The sequence below is a fragment of the Girardinichthys multiradiatus genome, chromosome 5, assembly GCF_021462225.1.
Source record: "Girardinichthys multiradiatus isolate DD_20200921_A chromosome 5, DD_fGirMul_XY1, whole genome shotgun sequence".
Lineage (NCBI taxonomy): Eukaryota > Metazoa > Chordata > Actinopteri > Cyprinodontiformes > Goodeidae > Girardinichthys > Girardinichthys multiradiatus.
Window position 1 is genome coordinate 5,945,061 of NC_061798.1, and position 16,926 is coordinate 5,961,986.

The 16,926-nt window shown below is 42.5% G+C and overlaps 1 protein-coding gene across 5 annotated transcripts in view; it reads left to right on the plus strand.

Annotated features, from left to right (window-relative positions):
- The window catches only part of usp34 (ubiquitin specific peptidase 34), an 86,886-nt gene that overhangs the window by 48,600 nt on the left and 21,360 nt on the right, over window positions 1-16,926 (plus strand). For 2 of the 5 annotated variants that reach the window (XM_047365210.1, XM_047365212.1), the window contains 30 exons: window positions 96-311; window positions 406-531; window positions 616-738; window positions 3,523-3,606; window positions 3,729-3,815; window positions 4,323-4,523; window positions 4,625-4,707; window positions 4,805-4,845; window positions 4,964-5,088; window positions 5,333-5,485; window positions 6,780-6,884; window positions 7,051-7,106; window positions 7,222-7,526; window positions 7,862-8,025; window positions 8,100-8,165; window positions 9,226-9,372; window positions 9,584-9,640; window positions 10,453-10,530; window positions 10,625-10,719; window positions 10,803-10,975; window positions 12,790-12,940; window positions 13,047-13,125; window positions 13,206-13,259; window positions 13,339-13,434; window positions 13,538-13,602; window positions 13,704-13,779; window positions 14,007-14,054; window positions 14,159-14,224; window positions 14,399-14,479; window positions 15,045-15,130. In XM_047365210.1, the coding sequence (XP_047221166.1) occupies window positions 96-311; window positions 406-531; window positions 616-738; window positions 3,523-3,606; window positions 3,729-3,815; window positions 4,323-4,523; window positions 4,625-4,707; window positions 4,805-4,845; window positions 4,964-5,088; window positions 5,333-5,485; window positions 6,780-6,884; window positions 7,051-7,106; window positions 7,222-7,526; window positions 7,862-8,025; window positions 8,100-8,165; window positions 9,226-9,372; window positions 9,584-9,640; window positions 10,453-10,530; window positions 10,625-10,719; window positions 10,803-10,975; window positions 12,790-12,940; window positions 13,047-13,125; window positions 13,206-13,259; window positions 13,339-13,434; window positions 13,538-13,602; window positions 13,704-13,779; window positions 14,007-14,054; window positions 14,159-14,224; window positions 14,399-14,479; window positions 15,045-15,130 (3,287 nt within the window). Of the gene's footprint in view, window positions 1-95; window positions 312-405; window positions 532-615; window positions 739-3,522; window positions 3,607-3,728; window positions 3,816-4,322; window positions 4,524-4,624; window positions 4,708-4,804; window positions 4,846-4,963; window positions 5,089-5,332; window positions 5,486-6,779; window positions 6,885-7,011; window positions 7,107-7,221; window positions 7,527-7,861; window positions 8,026-8,099; window positions 8,166-9,225; window positions 9,373-9,583; window positions 9,641-10,452; window positions 10,531-10,624; window positions 10,720-10,802; window positions 10,976-12,789; window positions 12,941-13,046; window positions 13,126-13,205; window positions 13,260-13,338; window positions 13,435-13,537; window positions 13,603-13,703; window positions 13,780-14,006; window positions 14,055-14,158; window positions 14,225-14,398; window positions 14,480-15,044; window positions 15,131-16,926 lie in introns of all 5 variants that reach the window. The other 3 variants (XM_047365207.1, XM_047365211.1, XM_047365209.1) reach the window with 2 other exon arrangements.

A 16,926-nucleotide genomic window follows, 5' to 3' on the forward strand; every position in this document is an offset into this window, starting at 1 on the left:
GTGACTTGTCATAACATTTTTCACAGAGCGTGCGTCTGATTTCAGTTATAAAGTGTAAACAATTCATCACTACGCTGCCATGTGTTTGGCGGCAGATGGTGTTTGTTTCTCTGGGTGCTCCGCGGAGGGAAAGGAAGGGGGAGGGCATCCAGCTGCCGGCCTCCTGTCTGCCTCCCCCTCAGAAGGAGCACATCCCCATGCTGCTGCTCCTCCAGGAGCCACACCTCACCACACTATTCGATCTGCTCGAGATGCTAGCATGTTTCAAACCTCCCAGTCCCAACACAGAGAAGCTCCAGGACAGCCCAGAAGTACTGCAACTGTTATTCCCCTCTACATTTGTAAAACAAAAGTTTTTGGTTTTAAACCTAAATGGGGGCGTTTGTGTGTGTTTGTTATATCCAGAGTGCACGCTGCGAGGAGCTTCACCTCCATGCAGAGAATCTGTCCCGTCGAGTTTGGGAGCTGCTCATGCTTCTTCCTACGTGTCCCAAGATGCTGCAGGCCTTCCAAAACATCTCAGACGAAACAGTTAGTCACAGCAATAAACAGATCATTCCCTCGAGTCTGTTCCAAACTATGATAACTAGAACTCGTTATTTTTTATAATTGTAGAATAGTGAAGGTCTTTGTTGGAAGGAACTGCTGAGGATCAAAAGTCCCCACAAGCTGCTCTACGCTCTGGAGATCATCGAGGCTCTGGGCAAACCCAACAGACGCATCCACAGAGAATCAACGGTGAGAGAAACTTGACCCACATGATGCTTGAAGATCTGATTTCTTGTTTGTATTTATTTGTGAACAGAAGTCTAAGTGGAAATGAACTGAGGTTCACAGATTCAATTTGTGCACTATCTTCAGAAACCCATATAGACCAAAGCTGATTTACAACATAAAGGAAACAGTTTAGTTTTTTTATCCATAAATACAAGTCTACTATTTAAATAAATTACAGTTGACTAATTTTAGGGGGAAAAACAGAGATTGTAGAAACTTTTATTCACAACGTATTAAGTAACCTCCATATTAAACCATGTGCTTTATTGATGGACAGTGTTACAAACCAAATTACAATCATCTAAAACTTAAATAGTTTTAGTATTTATTGTCCCACTTTGTTGCTCGTTACCCCAAGGTTCAAGACTGGACAGGCCACATAACAAGTTTTTAAAACAAGTTTTTTCAAGGCTTCTGGTGTTGGGCTGTCATTATTTATATTAAGACCAGAGGCTGTGACACGCTGTGTGAAAGAGCAGCCTCTTCGATGCAGAGCTGAGATTTGAAAGTGGCTTTAGCATGTTTTAGGAGCATTACTGAAGCAGTCTGTATTCCCTGGAAATGAGAAATCTTTGCCTTAACTCAGAATTACAAAATATTTTGAAATCCAGCATGTTCCATGACAGACAGAGGGTAAAAACTCAATGTTCTCTTGGTCTCTGGCAGCCTGAATGAACCTCAGACATGGTGTCTCACTGATACTGAACATAGCTCATTTAGAGTACTTTGATATGGTGTGTTCAATTGTCAGAAAAAACATTGGATCTTTGAGTGTCAGACCAGCCAGTCAGTTATCAGCCTAAAGTCAGGTTACCAGCTGATTTCTCTGTTAGTTTTTTCATTAGAATGACGTCTGTTGCCTTACTCTGCAAACAGCTTATTGCCCCTGTGAAAAGGCATCATCTCCAGTCTTTTTAATGTTTATTTTCTCCACCATCGTTGTGGCGAGTTGCTGTCTGAACCTGAACACATAGCTGCTCTGATAAATTAAAATGATCCATCCAACCAAACATATGTTTACGGCTCTAAAAGATAACAGCTTCACCCTTCTATTTTCTCTGGTTGATATGACAATTATTTTTGTGAGTTAATACATAATTAATTGTTCTACATTTGTTGTCTTAAAGAGACAGAGGTTTTGTAGAAATTACCACACGTGGAGAAAGATTGATCCTAATTAACTATCCAACCTTTGAACAATGAGTTCAGATCACGATCTATGTAGTACATATTCCAGGACCTTTAAGTGCACCTTATTGTTTCAGTCAGTAAATTATGTAATGATTCATCACTATGATTTACTTAAATTGTTGAACTTGGAAATCTGAATTTGAAAGTTACACCTTCTAACATTTATCACACGGTGTCGTTTTTGAAGAAGGTTTGGATTTACAAACTCCTCGTGAAACACGCTATATTGCCACAAGTATTCGCTTGCCTGCCTTGACTCACATATGAACTTAAGTGACATCTCATTCTTTATAAAAGATTTAGTAGCGTGTTTATGGGCATTTTTGACCACTCCTCCAGAAGCACATTTGAGACATCATAGACTGATGTTGGACGAGAAGGTCTGGCTCTCAGTCTCTGTTTTAATTCATCCCAAAGGTGTTCTATCGGGTTGAGGTCAGGACTCTGTGCAGGCCAGTCAAGCTCATCCACACCAAACTGTCTCATCCATGTCTTAAAAGACCTTTCTTTGTGCTCTGATGCACAGTCATGTTGGAAGAGGAAGGAACCATCTCCAAACTGTTCCCACAAAGCCGTGGTTCATGGAATTGTCCAAAATCTCTGGAACATTCCGATTTCCTTCCATTGGAACTAAGGGGCCAAGCCCAGCTCCTGAAAAACCACCCCACAGCATAATCCTCCCTCCACCAATCTTTACACTTGGCATAATACAGTCGGACAAATACCGTTCTCCTGGCAACTGGGTAACTGAGACTCATCCATCAGATTGCCAGATGGAAGAGCGTGATTCATCACTCCAGAGAACGCACCTCCAGTTCTCTAGAGTTCATTGGTGGCGTGCTTTACACCACTGCATCTGACACTGTGCACTGCACCTAGTGATGCATGGCTTGGATGCAGCTGCTCAGCCATGGAGACCCATTCCATGAATCTCTCTACACCCTGGTCTGGAGCTAATCTCAAGGTCACATGAAGTTTGGAGGTCTGTAGCAATTGACTGCAGAAAGTCGGTGACCTCTGCACACTATGTGCTTCAGCATCTGCTGTCCCCGCTCCGTCAGTTTACATGGCCTACCACTTCCTGGCTGAGTTGCTGTTGTTCCCAATCGCTTCCACTTTCTTATACCTCTGATGGTTGACGGTGGATTATTTAGTAGCGAGGAAATTCATGACTGGACTTGTTGCTCAGGTGGCGTCCTGTCATAGTACCACGCTGGAATTCACTGAGCTCTGAGAACGACCCATTCTTTTACAAATGTTTGTAGAAACAGTCTGCAGGTGCTGAAATTTATACACCTGTGCCATCGATGCCTTTGGAACACCTCATTTCAACTAATTTGATGGGTGAGTGAATACTTTTGGCAATATAGTGTATTTAGGAATGGTCCTTAAAACTTTGAGGAAATCTGAAATCAATACATTAAAATGTCTGTTTAGGCATGCAAACAGAAACCGCCAAATATATTTGCACATATTCTGATTTATATTGAATCTGAACTTAAATGGAGATTCAGTGTGACTGCGTTTAATTCTACAGTGTGTGTGTGTTTTCAGGGAAGCTACAGCGATCTGTACCCAGACTCTGACGACTCCAGTGAAGATCAGATAGAAAACAGCAAGAACACCTGGAGCTGCAAGGTACAGGGAACCACTAACATCACAGTGCCATCAGAACAACATGATGAATATTTACCGGCAGATCTAGCGGGTAGAAATGTTTCTGACCATAACACTTAAATACTCCTCACCCCCTGCTTTAGTTTGTTTCTTCTGGAGGTCTGCAGTTGCTCCTGGAGATCTTCAACTCTGGCATCCTTGAACCCAAAGATCAGGAGTCCTGGACTGTGGTGAGACACATCCTATTAAATAATGCACAATTAGCTTTGACTTATTCTGCCCCAATCAGTTTGTCTTTGTTACTGTTAACAACCAGTCAATTAATGAGGTGTTTGATGCAAGGACTCATTTTGATGCTTCATCAAAATCTGTGTCATGTATATGCTTCTCTTGCTTCATTAACACGTTTCCATTAATGTCCTAAAATGGAATTGCAAAGGTTTTAGCTGCTCTTTGCAGAGCTCTGCCTTACAGCTGGGGTTAACAGGTTCCTCTTTCACTATAAAAATCATTTTAAAATGTGAAAAACCTTCAGGTTGTTCGTAAAACCCACATTCATTGGATCAGCAAAGTGTTTTGTACAGCTTGAGTTTTAAATGCCATCATAAGTGGCTTGATAGTTTTATTTATTTTAAAAACTAAAATCACTTAAATTCTTTGGAAATGTTTCTGTCATTTGTTTATAATGGTGAGGATAAATGGGTAAATATGTTTGTATGTTTTCCTTCTGTCTGCAGTGGCAGCTGGACTGCCTTGCCTGCCTGCTGAAGCTGATCTGCCAGTTTGCAGTGGACCCTGCAGACCTGGACCTAGCCTACCATGACGTCTTTTCCTGGTCTGGCCTTGCTGACAGCCAACGCAAGCGGGCGTGGCCTGGAAAATCCCGTAAATCCACTGGGGAACATGGAAAAGGCCTGCACATCCCTCGCCTTACAGAGGTATGTACTCCATCAGCTGATTGCTTCAAGGACAGACCTGTTCAGACGAACCACAAGGAGGCCGTTCTGGATCACTCACCTGATTATTCCTGTCCTCTCAGGTCTTCCTCAGTCTCGTCCAGAGCACCAACCTGATTCAGCGGCTCATCAACGTGGCCTACACTTACGACAACCTCGCACACAGGTGCACTGTGCAGCAGCTGAAGAAATGGTTCAATCAGTCATTATAAGTCTTTTAATAAGAGGAAGAAGAATTGACATGTTCTGTTTCTGCTCTGCAGAGTTCTAAAGGCTCAGTCGGACCACAGGTCTCGTCATGAAGGTAAGAGTTGACATCTCTTAGCTCCAAACAACTAATAAAGTAAAGCTTGAGTCCTGATGAGGTAGAGTGAAAAGAAAAATCAGATCTTTTAACCTGACACTGGTTTGTGTTGCTACAGTGACACACTACTCAATGTGGCTACTGGTGAGCTGGGCCCACTGCTCATCCACTGTGAAGTCCAGTCTGGCTGATAGTGACCACCTCCATGATTGGCTCAAGAAGCTCACGCTGCTGGTACCTGAGGTGAGCAGGATCCAACAGCCACTGCTCTGAGAGCCTTCCATCCAGTGGGACCTTTTCCCAGATCAGGCTTTCTAAAACAGACCTTGGTTTAACTGACAGGATAATTATGGACATACTTTTAGGTTTTGTTTGTTCTAGCAGAGCACAAGCCTGCTGACCATGTGTCCTTATAATTTTAAAGCCCCTTGATAGTTTTTATTTTTTAATTTTTTATTGATCATCTGTTCTTGTGTTGTCTCTTTAGCCGGCAGTGAGGCACGAGGCATGTAACGGCCTCTACAAGCTCTCTCTGTCTGGTTTGGAGGGTGGAGAGTCCATCAACAGGTCATTTCTTCTCCTTGCTGCCTCCACACTGCTGAAGTTTCTGCCTGATGCTCAGGCCCTTAAACCACTAAGGGTGAGTGTTGCACACAAAAACATCTGCAATAAATCTCAAGATGTTGGACCTCGTAGTACACGTCAAATGTGGGTGGGTGAGGGATCTTGCAAGCTACACTCTGTGTTAATAGTCCTCTGGGATGATGACTTGACTCAATTTGAGCTTTGCTAAACTAAATCCAGTTTGTTTCTTTGAGACATTGTCCCCTTGACGGGATATATGCCGGAAATACTGGAACACACATTCACCGGCATAAATGGAAGAGATTGGTGGTTAGAACTAAAGATCAGAGATCAGTGACCTTTTTCTAAATTCCTCTTTTTCTAAAGTTCTACCTGCTGATACTAATTTTTGCCAACTTTGATTTTATACTAAAATTACTTTTAGAACATTTCTTTCTAGCCTTCCTGCTGTGAGTGGTCATATGATGAAATACCAGGGAGCTATCCTTGATGGCAGGCTGACCTTTGAACCCCATGTGGACCCGCTCTGTACAAGGGTTCATCAACGAATATATTTTTATCAGAAGCGGCACCATGACTTCTAGCTGCTTCTGTCTGGGCTGCCAAGATGTTGGACTAATAGACTGAATTAACTTCCTGCAGTTCTTAGATTTTTTTAATGAGTTGCGTGATTTTTAGCGAATGTTTGCCGCATGTGTTGTTTTTGTTTTTAAACTGTTGCTGTGAAATCAGTTGCCCTCAGGGGATAATAAAGATTCTTGAACTTGATTTATTTTGAAAGCAGAAGAGTCAACATAAGACAGGATTTTTATTTATTTAAACTAAAGATAAAATGATCTGGTTAATGTTTTGAAGCAAGTTTAGCATCTTGTATTAGCAATCAGCGCTGTTAACGGTAAATGTCACGCTGTACTCCCTAGAGAATATAGATCCTTACTGTAAGTCTGAGATTTACTGGCAACATATCCAGATTCAGCATCTTACACAAAAACCGACCAAAATATGCGCAATCATCAGCACCGTCAGAAGTCTGGTCGGCTGCAGTAGCAACCTGAAAAAACGCAGATATGGCTCCTTAGAAATTACAGTTCCTTTTTATATAGCTTCTGTGCAGAGACTAGCTTCTTCCTTGAGTGACAGCTTCCACAACAAGTGTTGTAGTTAGCATGACCTGTTATAATTTACCTTCACTGATTAAAAAAGATCAGACTTTAGAATTTCCACTGGCGGATTACTAATAAAGACCAGTCTAGCTATAATCGTCCCATTCCATTCAGCTGCCTGTCCTGTTGTTTATTAGACTCAGACTGAATGATTTAGAGAGCTTTACTTACGGGATATATCTGCAGGTGGAGGATTATGAAGAGGACCCTCTGTTGCGGACCGGCTGTAAGGAGTACTTCTGGCTACTCTGCAAGCTCATCGATAACATCCATGTTAAAGATGCCAGCCAGGTGGGAACGTCGGGGCACTGTCCTTATGATCAGAAACCAAGTTTATACACAGTTTGTTAAACAGTGTGTTTCATCCTTCTGGTTTTGCATTGAGCTGCTGCTAGTATTGGTCTGTTTGAACTCACAGAAGGTCTCTCCTTCTCTGTCGCTGACTGGCTCGCTGCAGACCACCCTCCTGGACCTTGACGCTCTCGCCCGGCACCTTGCCGACTGCATAAGGAGGTCAGATAGCTACAGATGGATATTTCTGAGCTTCACTCATGAATCGAAGGCAAGGCATTGACTTTTGGGGGAACTGTAGAGCAACTTGATTTGATATGCTGTCTCTCACATCCAGCCGAGAGATCCTGGACCAGCAGGATGGGAACATTGAGGACGACGGGCTGACGGGCCTCCTACGTCTAGCCACCAGTGTTCTCAAGCACAAGCCTCCGTTCAAGTTCTCCCGGGAGGGACAGGAGTTCCTGCGGGATGTCCACAACCTCCTCTTCCTCCTCCCCAGCCTGGCCGACCGTGCTCAGCCCAAATGCAAGTCCCACTCTGCCAGAGCGGCTGCCTACGACCTGCTGGTGGAGATGGTGAAGGGCTCAGTGGAGAATTACCGGCTGCTCCACAACTGGGTCATGTCGCAGCACATGCAATGTAAGAATGTTTGCTTCCTTGCTGTGCTTTAGACACATAGAGCAGATGCATAAGTAGTTTGATCACTTCATTAATGAAGCCTGGGCTTTTTAAATAAGGCTCCGGATGCAAGCTACACTCTGTGTCAGTAGTCTTCAAAGACAATGATCTGACTCAATTTGAGCTTTGCTACAATGAATTCAGTCTGCATCAAATAGATGTCTCACATGTGGGACTGATGCTGGAGAGACTGGGACATTATTCTTTCAAAGATCAGCCACTCGGTGCCTGTGAGCTGGATTCTTGCAGAGCAAAGTTCCCCACAGTGATTTGTTGTTTCTGATGTTTCTTTCCAGCCTCTCATGCCCCGTATAAGTGGGACTACTGGCCCCACGATGATGTCCGGGCAGAGTGCCGCTTCGTTGGACTTACAAACCTTGGAGCAACCTGCTACATGGCTTCCACCATTCAGCAGCTGTACATGATCCCTGAGGCCCGCCAAGCCGTCTTCACGGCAAAGGTCAGAACCTGCAGCACAGGCAGCGCATGAGGTGGTCAGGAACATATAATTACATAAGTTTTATGTGTGTGCAGTACTCTGAAGAGATCAAACACAAGACCACACTGCTGGAGCTGCAGAAGATGTTCACCTATCTCATGGTAAGCCTTTCATGTATAATGCCTTCAGTGTTCGTACCTGTTGAACCCGATCACATTTTTTCACGTTACACCCACAAACTTGAATGTATGTTATTTTAAATTATAGACCAACACAAATAGGAATATAATTGTGATGTGGAGGGAAAATGGCGATTTGCATCCAGTCCAATACTTGTGGAACCACCTTTTCCTGCAATTAAGCTGCCAGCTTTTTACATTAAGAGAAAGATATTTTTTCTTATTCTTCGTTCCTAAATTTCTGAAGCTCAGTCAGATTGGATGGAGAATATCAATTTTGCTTTGATGTAAACCTTTCCATTGTAGCTCTGATAGCATGTTTTGGATTGTTGTCCTGCTGGTTTGAAAAAAAAACCCAAAAAACTTTGTCTCCAGTCTTTTGCAGCCTCTAACCATTTTTCTTTTTTCAAGATTGCCCTAAATTTTGTATGTTTTAACCCATCCTAAAATCTAACTTGTCAAGGTTTAACCAAAACGCATTGTTCCACATGTTTGCTGTGTCCCTACATGGCTTGTGGCAAACCTTTCAAAATGGGCTTTTTCTTACCACAACAAATAGCTGACATGCCAACAGATTCTCTCACCTGAGCAGGTGATCTCTGCAGCTCCTCCACAGTTATAATGGACATCTTGGTTGCTTCTGATAGAGGTGGACTCTATTTACTAATTAGATGACTTTTGAAGCTAATTGGTTTCACTGGAATTTATTTTGGGGTAGCAGAGCAAGAGGACCTAAAAACAAATGCAAACCACATGGGCTGAACTTATCAAATCCCGTTTAAATACACTGAAGTTTGTGGTCGTAACCTTACTGAATGTCAAAAATGTCAACAGGTTTGACAATGTTTGTTAGATCCTGTAAATATCCAACGTCAGCATGAGCTCCATCACACATTGGTTATGGTACCGGAGAACATAGTAGCTTCACTCAGAGCAGAGCAGAGGGCACATGTTGACACTGGTAGCAGTTGCCTCGCTGCTGATAATCACAGAGATGGAGCTAACAGTCATAATGCTGTTTTCTATCTGTCTGTGTGCTCAGGAGAGTGAGAGGAAGGCGTACAACCCTCGACCGTTCTGTAAAACCTACACTATGGACAAACAGCCTCTGAACACCGGCGAGCAGAAAGACATGACGGAGTTCTTCACCGACCTCATCACCAAGATAGAAGAAATGTCCCAGGAGCTGGTAAACATTCCCTCATTTCATGCTCTGCTGTGTGGTCAAAAACAAATAGGGTTCTTTAAAATAAAATAAAGAAAATCTGGAATATTTTATTTCTATGCATTACAGTTAGTCGCTAATCAGTAAAAGTGACATCAAGACCAAATTAGACCAAGAGACAACTGATGGTTTGACTCAGTGACCTATTTAAGTCATTATTTGTGCTATTCCACAGAAAAACACGGTCAAGACTCTGTTTGGAGGCGTCATCACCAACAATGTTGTTTCCTTGGTGAGTAGACCTAAGGTTATATGAAATATTCTGGATGAAATCAGTTTTTTTATGCATTTTGTTTTTCCTTTTTTGCGTATATCGTGTCTCGTTTTAAACAAACTTTCATATTATAAGAAGAAAAATTGCTCTGCGTCTTTGGAGCTGCTGTTTAATGTCAGGTTTCCATGTCAATAGTTCTGTCAATAATTGAGAAGTAGTTATTAATAATTTAGCTCAGCACGTTTCTTACCCTTGCTTTCTCTTGACTTGGTATTTAACTTTATGAGTTTAAACCTTTTCTTAACAGAGGAAAGGAAATTTTTTTAATCAGAGGTTTAGTAGCAAACAAACCTTTTTCACCAGCGCCGATATCAGGGTTCCTACACAGTCTGGAAAAAGCTGGAATTAGATATTAGGCTTTTTTAGTTCTGTTTGAGCATGGAGCATTGAAAAATATTTATATTTCCAAACTTTATTCCTTATTTTTTGTCTAAAAGTTGTATCCATCATGCTTCAGTCCCTCCCTTCCTTTCTCGCAGGTTTTTGCAGGCACCATATTAAAATATCTGCCACAAAGGTGGGAAGGTCTAGCAGCATAAAAACTCCCTTACACTGTTTGTGTAAACTGTCCGTTCACAATTCAAATATCCATTGGATTAAACAGCCTAACAACTCATTTTTCTGGCAGGCTTTTAGGATGGAGGTTTACCAACTGTAAGAGTATAATAAATAGTTTATTCTGCTAACAACCTGTGGCCTAGAGGGTTTCTTAACCTTTAAAGCTTCAGCTAAACACAGGCTGACAGTTTCTATTTCACTGTTCTTTGCAGGATTGTGACCATGTCAGTCAGACTGCAGAGGAGTTTTACACAGTCAGATGTCAAGTGGCAGATATGAAGAACATCTATGTAAGTGGTAAACTTAGGAAACCTTAGCAGAGTCCAAAGCTTAACTCCAGTTACTGCCATCACATTCCAGTTCTCTGTTCCCATCCTTCTTCAGGAGTCTCTGGACGAGGTGACTATCAAGGACACGTTGGAAGGTGACAACATGTATACCTGCTCGCAGTGTGGAAAGAAGGTCCGCGCAGAGAAAAGGTGGGGACGAATCCCAACACTTCCTGGAAAAAAGACTTGACTGAATCACGTCGTCTCACTGCGATCCATCTTTCATCCCACAGAGCTTGCTTCAAGAAACTCCCACGGATCTTGAGCTTCAACACCATGAGGTACACCTTCAACATGGTGACCATGATGAAGGAGAAGGTGAACACACACTTCTCGTTTCCGCTGCGCCTTGACATGACTCCCTACACAGAGGACTTCCTCATGGGCAAAGGAGAGCGCAAAGAGGGTTCGTACCAGCATGTTCAACAGACCTTGCTGTGTTTTTTTTTTTTTCCTGCATGGATTATGTCAACTTCTCCAAGGATGTTGTCCCCTAACTGATCAATCACCTTTATAAATGAAATAAATAAAATTATATTTTTAAACATTTATATTTCATTTAGTTTTTCACATGATATCCAGGTGGACATGATTAGTCTTTAAAACTTTTATGTAAAAAAAAATAATAATGCATCACTGTATTGAGTGAACATTAAGTCCAACATTGTTCAGGGTTAGAAAAAGTGACTTCTTTAAATGCTCCTGTCCCAACTCTCCCTCACTGAGCTCTTCATCTTGACTCTAAAATTTACACATTTACAGAACTGCAGATATATTGTTCATGGAACTAAACCAAACCTTACGAGTCGTCAATGAATTTAATGATATACAAACCTACACAAAAACCTGTCGGCATAAATTAAGAAAGACAATACAGTGCTCCCACTAGCCATGGGAATGAACAGCAGCTCTTTTGAGTGTACCAAATCCCTAGTAACAGTGAATTAAAAGGATTTTGTTTAAAAGATTCATTCACCGAATCGTTATGTTCACGCAGTTTATTCGTGGAGTATGCAAGTGAGTGTACTTCCAGGACCATACTAGTTGGTGATTCACACTGTGGCAGTTCTCTGTGTGCTGTAGGTTCGCGTTTCCAGAGTCACAGAGAACTGCTGCCGAGGAGTGATTCACCAACTAGCACTGTTCTGGAAGTTTGAACAAATCATTCAAGAAGGACGCAACACTAGCTTCCACACTGAAACGGAGTCTTTTTGGACTTCCAAATATCTGATTTGTTGCCATGTTTTGTTCTTAAGCTCCATCAGGTTGCAGATCTTTAGTTTTTCTCAGCATCTTCAGCTACTTTCACCTACTTATCTCCTTTTGCATCCTCAGCTCCATTAATTGGTTTAGCTCTGCTACCTGACTTTATTGTATATTGCAATTATACCTTTTACAACTGTACCTTGCACAGTTGAGCAAATTTCCAACAATGAGATTTGTTACAAAAATTGCAATTTACATTCAGATTACAAAAGAAACAAAATAGTCTAGGGAATGTAAAAACAAAAATTCAGGCAAAATTTTGCCACTGATGCTTGATGTCGTTCGAATTGTCCTTCGTGTTTATTTTTTCGTGTCATTCTATAGAAGGACTGGACATATTCATGAAGTGCTTGTCATTTCTGGATAACTGCTGGCCTTTTGGGTTTGAAGAAAATATTTCTGAATGTACCCAGACTGCCCAGTAGGTGGCAGTATATAGAGTAACACACTAGAGTCTGATCTTTTAAATTTTACCTAAATGTTTCTTTTGACTGGAAGTAATATTAACGTTTTGGTGTGGCCCATCCTTACCTAAATCTGTGGCGGGAGCTAAAGATTAGGGTGATGACATGAAGGCCTTCCAACTTGAAAGACAGGAAGCTTATCACTTATAAATGGGCCAAATTCTAGGGGACACAGGCAACCAGCTGCTCAGTAATAATAAGGGTTTTGTTGCTGTAAAGAGTTTTTAAATGACTGAGAAGGACATAAATTATTTGACCTGCCTGCCACTGAATAAATAAAATTGGACCAATAATCAACAACCACCTGCATTCAAGACAACAGCGTTTGAATAGCTATAAGGGCAAACAGGAACAAAAGCGCTGAAAACAGAACTATCTCCGCCTGTAATGCCTGTAAAGTGTGAATCTGACGCTTATAATAAGTGGGGAAAAAACTGCAAGACTTTTTCTCCTGGTTTCTGTCATGGAAGTTCTCTGGCTTGTTCCTTAGGTTTCCGGGACGAGGGTGAACCAAACGTCAATGAGAGCTACGAGTACGACCTCATTGGTGTCACCGTACACACAGGCACAGCAGACGGCGGTCATTACTACAGCTTCATCAGGGACATCGTCAACCCCCACGCCTACAAGAACAACAAGTGGTGAGGGCCGACATGCATGTTAATGTAGCGGTGCGCAGCTGCTGTCGCTCAAGATTTTCAGGTTTCACAATTGGCTCTAACATGTTCCTGTGTGTAAAATGTGCAGGTACCTGTTCAATGATGCAGAGGTGAAACCCTTTGACTCTGCCCAACTGGCCTCTGAGTGCTTCGGAGGAGAGATGACGGTATGGGATGCAGTTGCTTTTCTAATGAAATCACTGGATGCCACTGGCGCAGCTGATATATTCTTTTATTTACCCATCAGACTAAAACCTACGATTCTGTCACTGACAAGTTTATGGACTTCTCCTTTGAGAAGGTAAGATTTTCCATCGTATTTTGAATAGTTTTCTGTATTTGAATGAGTTAAAACAATGATGTGTTAATGTGATGTTCAGACGCACAGTGCCTATATGCTCTTCTACAAGAGAGTGGAGCTGGAGGAAGAAAACGGAAAAGATTTTAGTCTTGATGTCTCTCCTGATCTACTTGAGGTACGTAATTCTCCCCCTCCCCCCAATAAAATAAAATGTAAAACTTTGAGTCACATTTATGATTAGCAGCACTCACACAAAAAACTTTCTGTGACACTTTCAGTGGATTTGGCACGACAACATGCAGTTTCTGCAGGACAAAAACATCTTTGAGCACACGTATTTTGGGTGAGCTCGACATCTTGTTACTTTGAATGGAGTCCTGGTAACTAAACAGTCATGACTTTATGCTTTTCACTGTTATATAATTTCCTCCTGCATGTTTTCAGGTTCATGTGGCAGCTGTGTAGCAGTATCCCCAGCACCTTACCGGACCCTAAAGCTGTCTCCCTCATGACTGCCAAGGTTAGAGATGCAGCAGGACAGTTGTTTGGCATCTTTTTTTATCATCCAGTCTTGGATAAAAGTATTTTTATATGCAGCCTTTTTACAGCAGCTAAAAAGCAAAGGTTTCTGTGCAACGTCATCAGATTTGTGCATCACAGCTTATTAAAGGCTTTCTGAAAACCGGGTTTGAAATCCTATCATATCGTTAATAGAATTAGCTTTTATTAATGTTCTTCCTTTTGCAGCTCAGCACATCGTTTGTTCTTGAGACCTTTATTCACTCTAAAGAAAAGGTAATGTGTGCTACAGTTGAAATGAAGATGCTGTTTCTAGCCAAAACAGTTGCTAGAAATACAGAATAAGTTAACTGATCTTTATCCTGCTTTGCTCCATCCAGCCCACCATGCTGCAGTGGATCGAACTTCTCACCAAGCAGTTCAACAACAGCCAGGCAGCCTGTGAGGTCTGAGCTTTAACAAGATTCTCTGCTGTCCTATCACACTGTTTATCAGTATATGAGCTTTGGTCTGTCATTCATTTTGTTTTATAAAGTTATGTATGCAACTAGTAGTAGATGGTTAAATAAATAAATATTATTTCTACCTATTTAGTTGCTTTTTGTCTTCCTCTGTTTCAGTGGTTCTTGGATCGGATGGCTGATGATAACTGGTGGCCGATGCAGATCCTTATAAAGTGCCCCAATCAGATCGTCAGACAGGTGTGCAACAAAAATGCATAAAGCATCCTGTGCCAAAACTGTGCCTCCAGGAATATTTATATTAGAAATGCATTCAAGGGAAAGTGTGAATTTCACAGACTGGGGTTTTGTGGAGTTATGAGCAGACAGTATTTTACCTGCAGTGGACATCATTTGAAATGATTTGGTATTTGGAGAATCAGAAGTTCATTTAGGGGACAACCTTGAACCAGGTTAAGAAAATGTCCATCCCTGTTTCCTCACGTTTTATGGGAAAGAATAACATCTGCAGTTTGAGCGTAACCACACTTCAGGATTGATAACTATTGGCTGGATCTGGAATTTTTTGAGTTGCTTTAGAAGCCTGAAATCTGCTCTGTAATTGCCTCCAATCTGACTTGCTATAATCTTGACTCTCGCATGACAACGTTTCCCTGGCTAACAAAACCAATCAGCTAGGTTGCTGTAAGAAGCAGGTAATATACTCATTGAATGCTACTATCCTCATCTCTTTAACAAACAGTTTAAGATGCCAAAACAGCTCAATTTGTTTGTGGAATTTGATAAAAAAAACTTTGTTTTCCAGATGTTCCAGAGGTTGTGTATCCATGTCATCCAGAGGCTACGGCCAGTTCATGCCCACCTCTACCTGCAGCCTGGAATGGAGGATGGGTATGTCTCAGCTGAGTGATCCTTTATTACTGGACTTTAACTCCTTAAGTCCGTGCATATTGGTATGGAAAGGGCAACGCAGAGCAACACCCATTTTTTGGCATCTCAAAACTAAATCGAATGTTTTTTTTTTCTTAAATTCCTCGTAAGAGGAGGCTTTAATGGGGACATATCATGCTTTTAAATCCTTCCTTTTTACATTTAAATCATTCAGTTGTGGTCTATATAAAGTGAAGCTGCAAGGCTTTGGTCTGAACTCCTTGTTATTGTAGCTCCACAGGTTCCTCTTCTACCTCTGTTCTGAGGTGCAGTTGAGAGCAACTTGTTTTGGTGCTGTCTCTTTAAATGTTGTTGAGGCACTTAACACCCCACCCCCCTCCAGGTCAAAGAGTGATCCACTTTAATCTGTTCTGCCATTTTTGTTGTTTGGTATGGAGCGGCGTAGAAATGAGACAAAGACGGCAAAAATAATGCAAAACTGTTAATGTTGTAAATGATATTCAAAACATGCAAAACGTGTTGGCTTCTGTCCTCAAGGAGCTAAAAGCAGCACGCAGCACTAACATAAGCAGAAGGCATGATGCTACTGCTATCAGAACAATGGTCAGGACGTTATATTAAATAAATTCATTTCTAAAATACAGTTTGTTGTCATTTTAGCGTTATTTGCAGCTTATCGCTTTGCTGTGTCTGTCGTTTCCCAAGACAGAAGGAAGCAAATCCTTCTTGATACTGGCGGAGGTTGCTGAAAGCACTCGTCCTTGAAGTGAGGAACCGGGACGGTTTAATGAATGGTCTGGGTTAATAGACCCAACAACCGAACCAAAGTTATCCTCTTGCTGCTTCAGCATATTTGAGCTTGGACTACAAAATCACAGCGAGAAATAAATATGCCAGATACAAAATTGATCAGCCCGCGGCCCGGGCGGTGGCAGAGGCAAAAATTCGTGCCTGGGAGGAGTTTGGTGAGGTCATGGAGAAGGACTACCGGTTGGCCTTGAAGCGATTCTGGCCAACCGTCCGGTGCCTCAGGACGGGGAAGCAGTGCTTCGCCAACACTGTTTATAGTGGGGGACTGCTGACCTTGACTGGGGACATTATCGGGCGGTGGAAGGAGTACTTCGAGGATCTCCTCAATCCTGTCATCACGCATTCCCTGGTGGAAACAGAGGCTGGGGACTCGGGGTTGGACTCTTTCATCACCCAGGCTGAAGTCACCGAGGTGGTTAAAAAGCTCCGTGGTGACAAGGCTTCGGGGGTGGATGAGATCCGACCTGAGTACCTCAAATCTCTGGATGTTGTAGGGCTGTCATGGTTGACACGCCTCTTCAACATTGCGTGGCGGTCGGGGACAGTGCCTCTGGACTGGCAGACCAGTGTGGTGGTGTGGCTGACTTGGAGGGTGTGTTCCAACTACAGGGGGATCACACTCCTCAGCCTCCTTGGTAAGGCCTACGCCAGGGTATTGGAGAGGAGAGTCCGGCCGATAGTCGAACCTCGGCTTCAGGAGGAACAGTGTGGTTTTCGTCCCGGCTGTGGAACACTGGACCAGCTCTACACCCTCTACAGGGTGCTCAAGGGTTCATGGGAGTTTGCCCAACCGGTCTACATGTGTTTTGTGGACCTGGAGAAGGCATTCGACTGTGTCCCTCGTGATGCCCTGTGGGGGGTGCCCTAGAAGTATGGAATCAGGGGCCCTTTATTAGGGGCCATCCGGTCTCTGTACGAGCGGAGCAGGAGTTTGGTCCGCATTGCCGGCACTAAGTCGGACCTGTTCCCGGTGCATGTTGGACTCC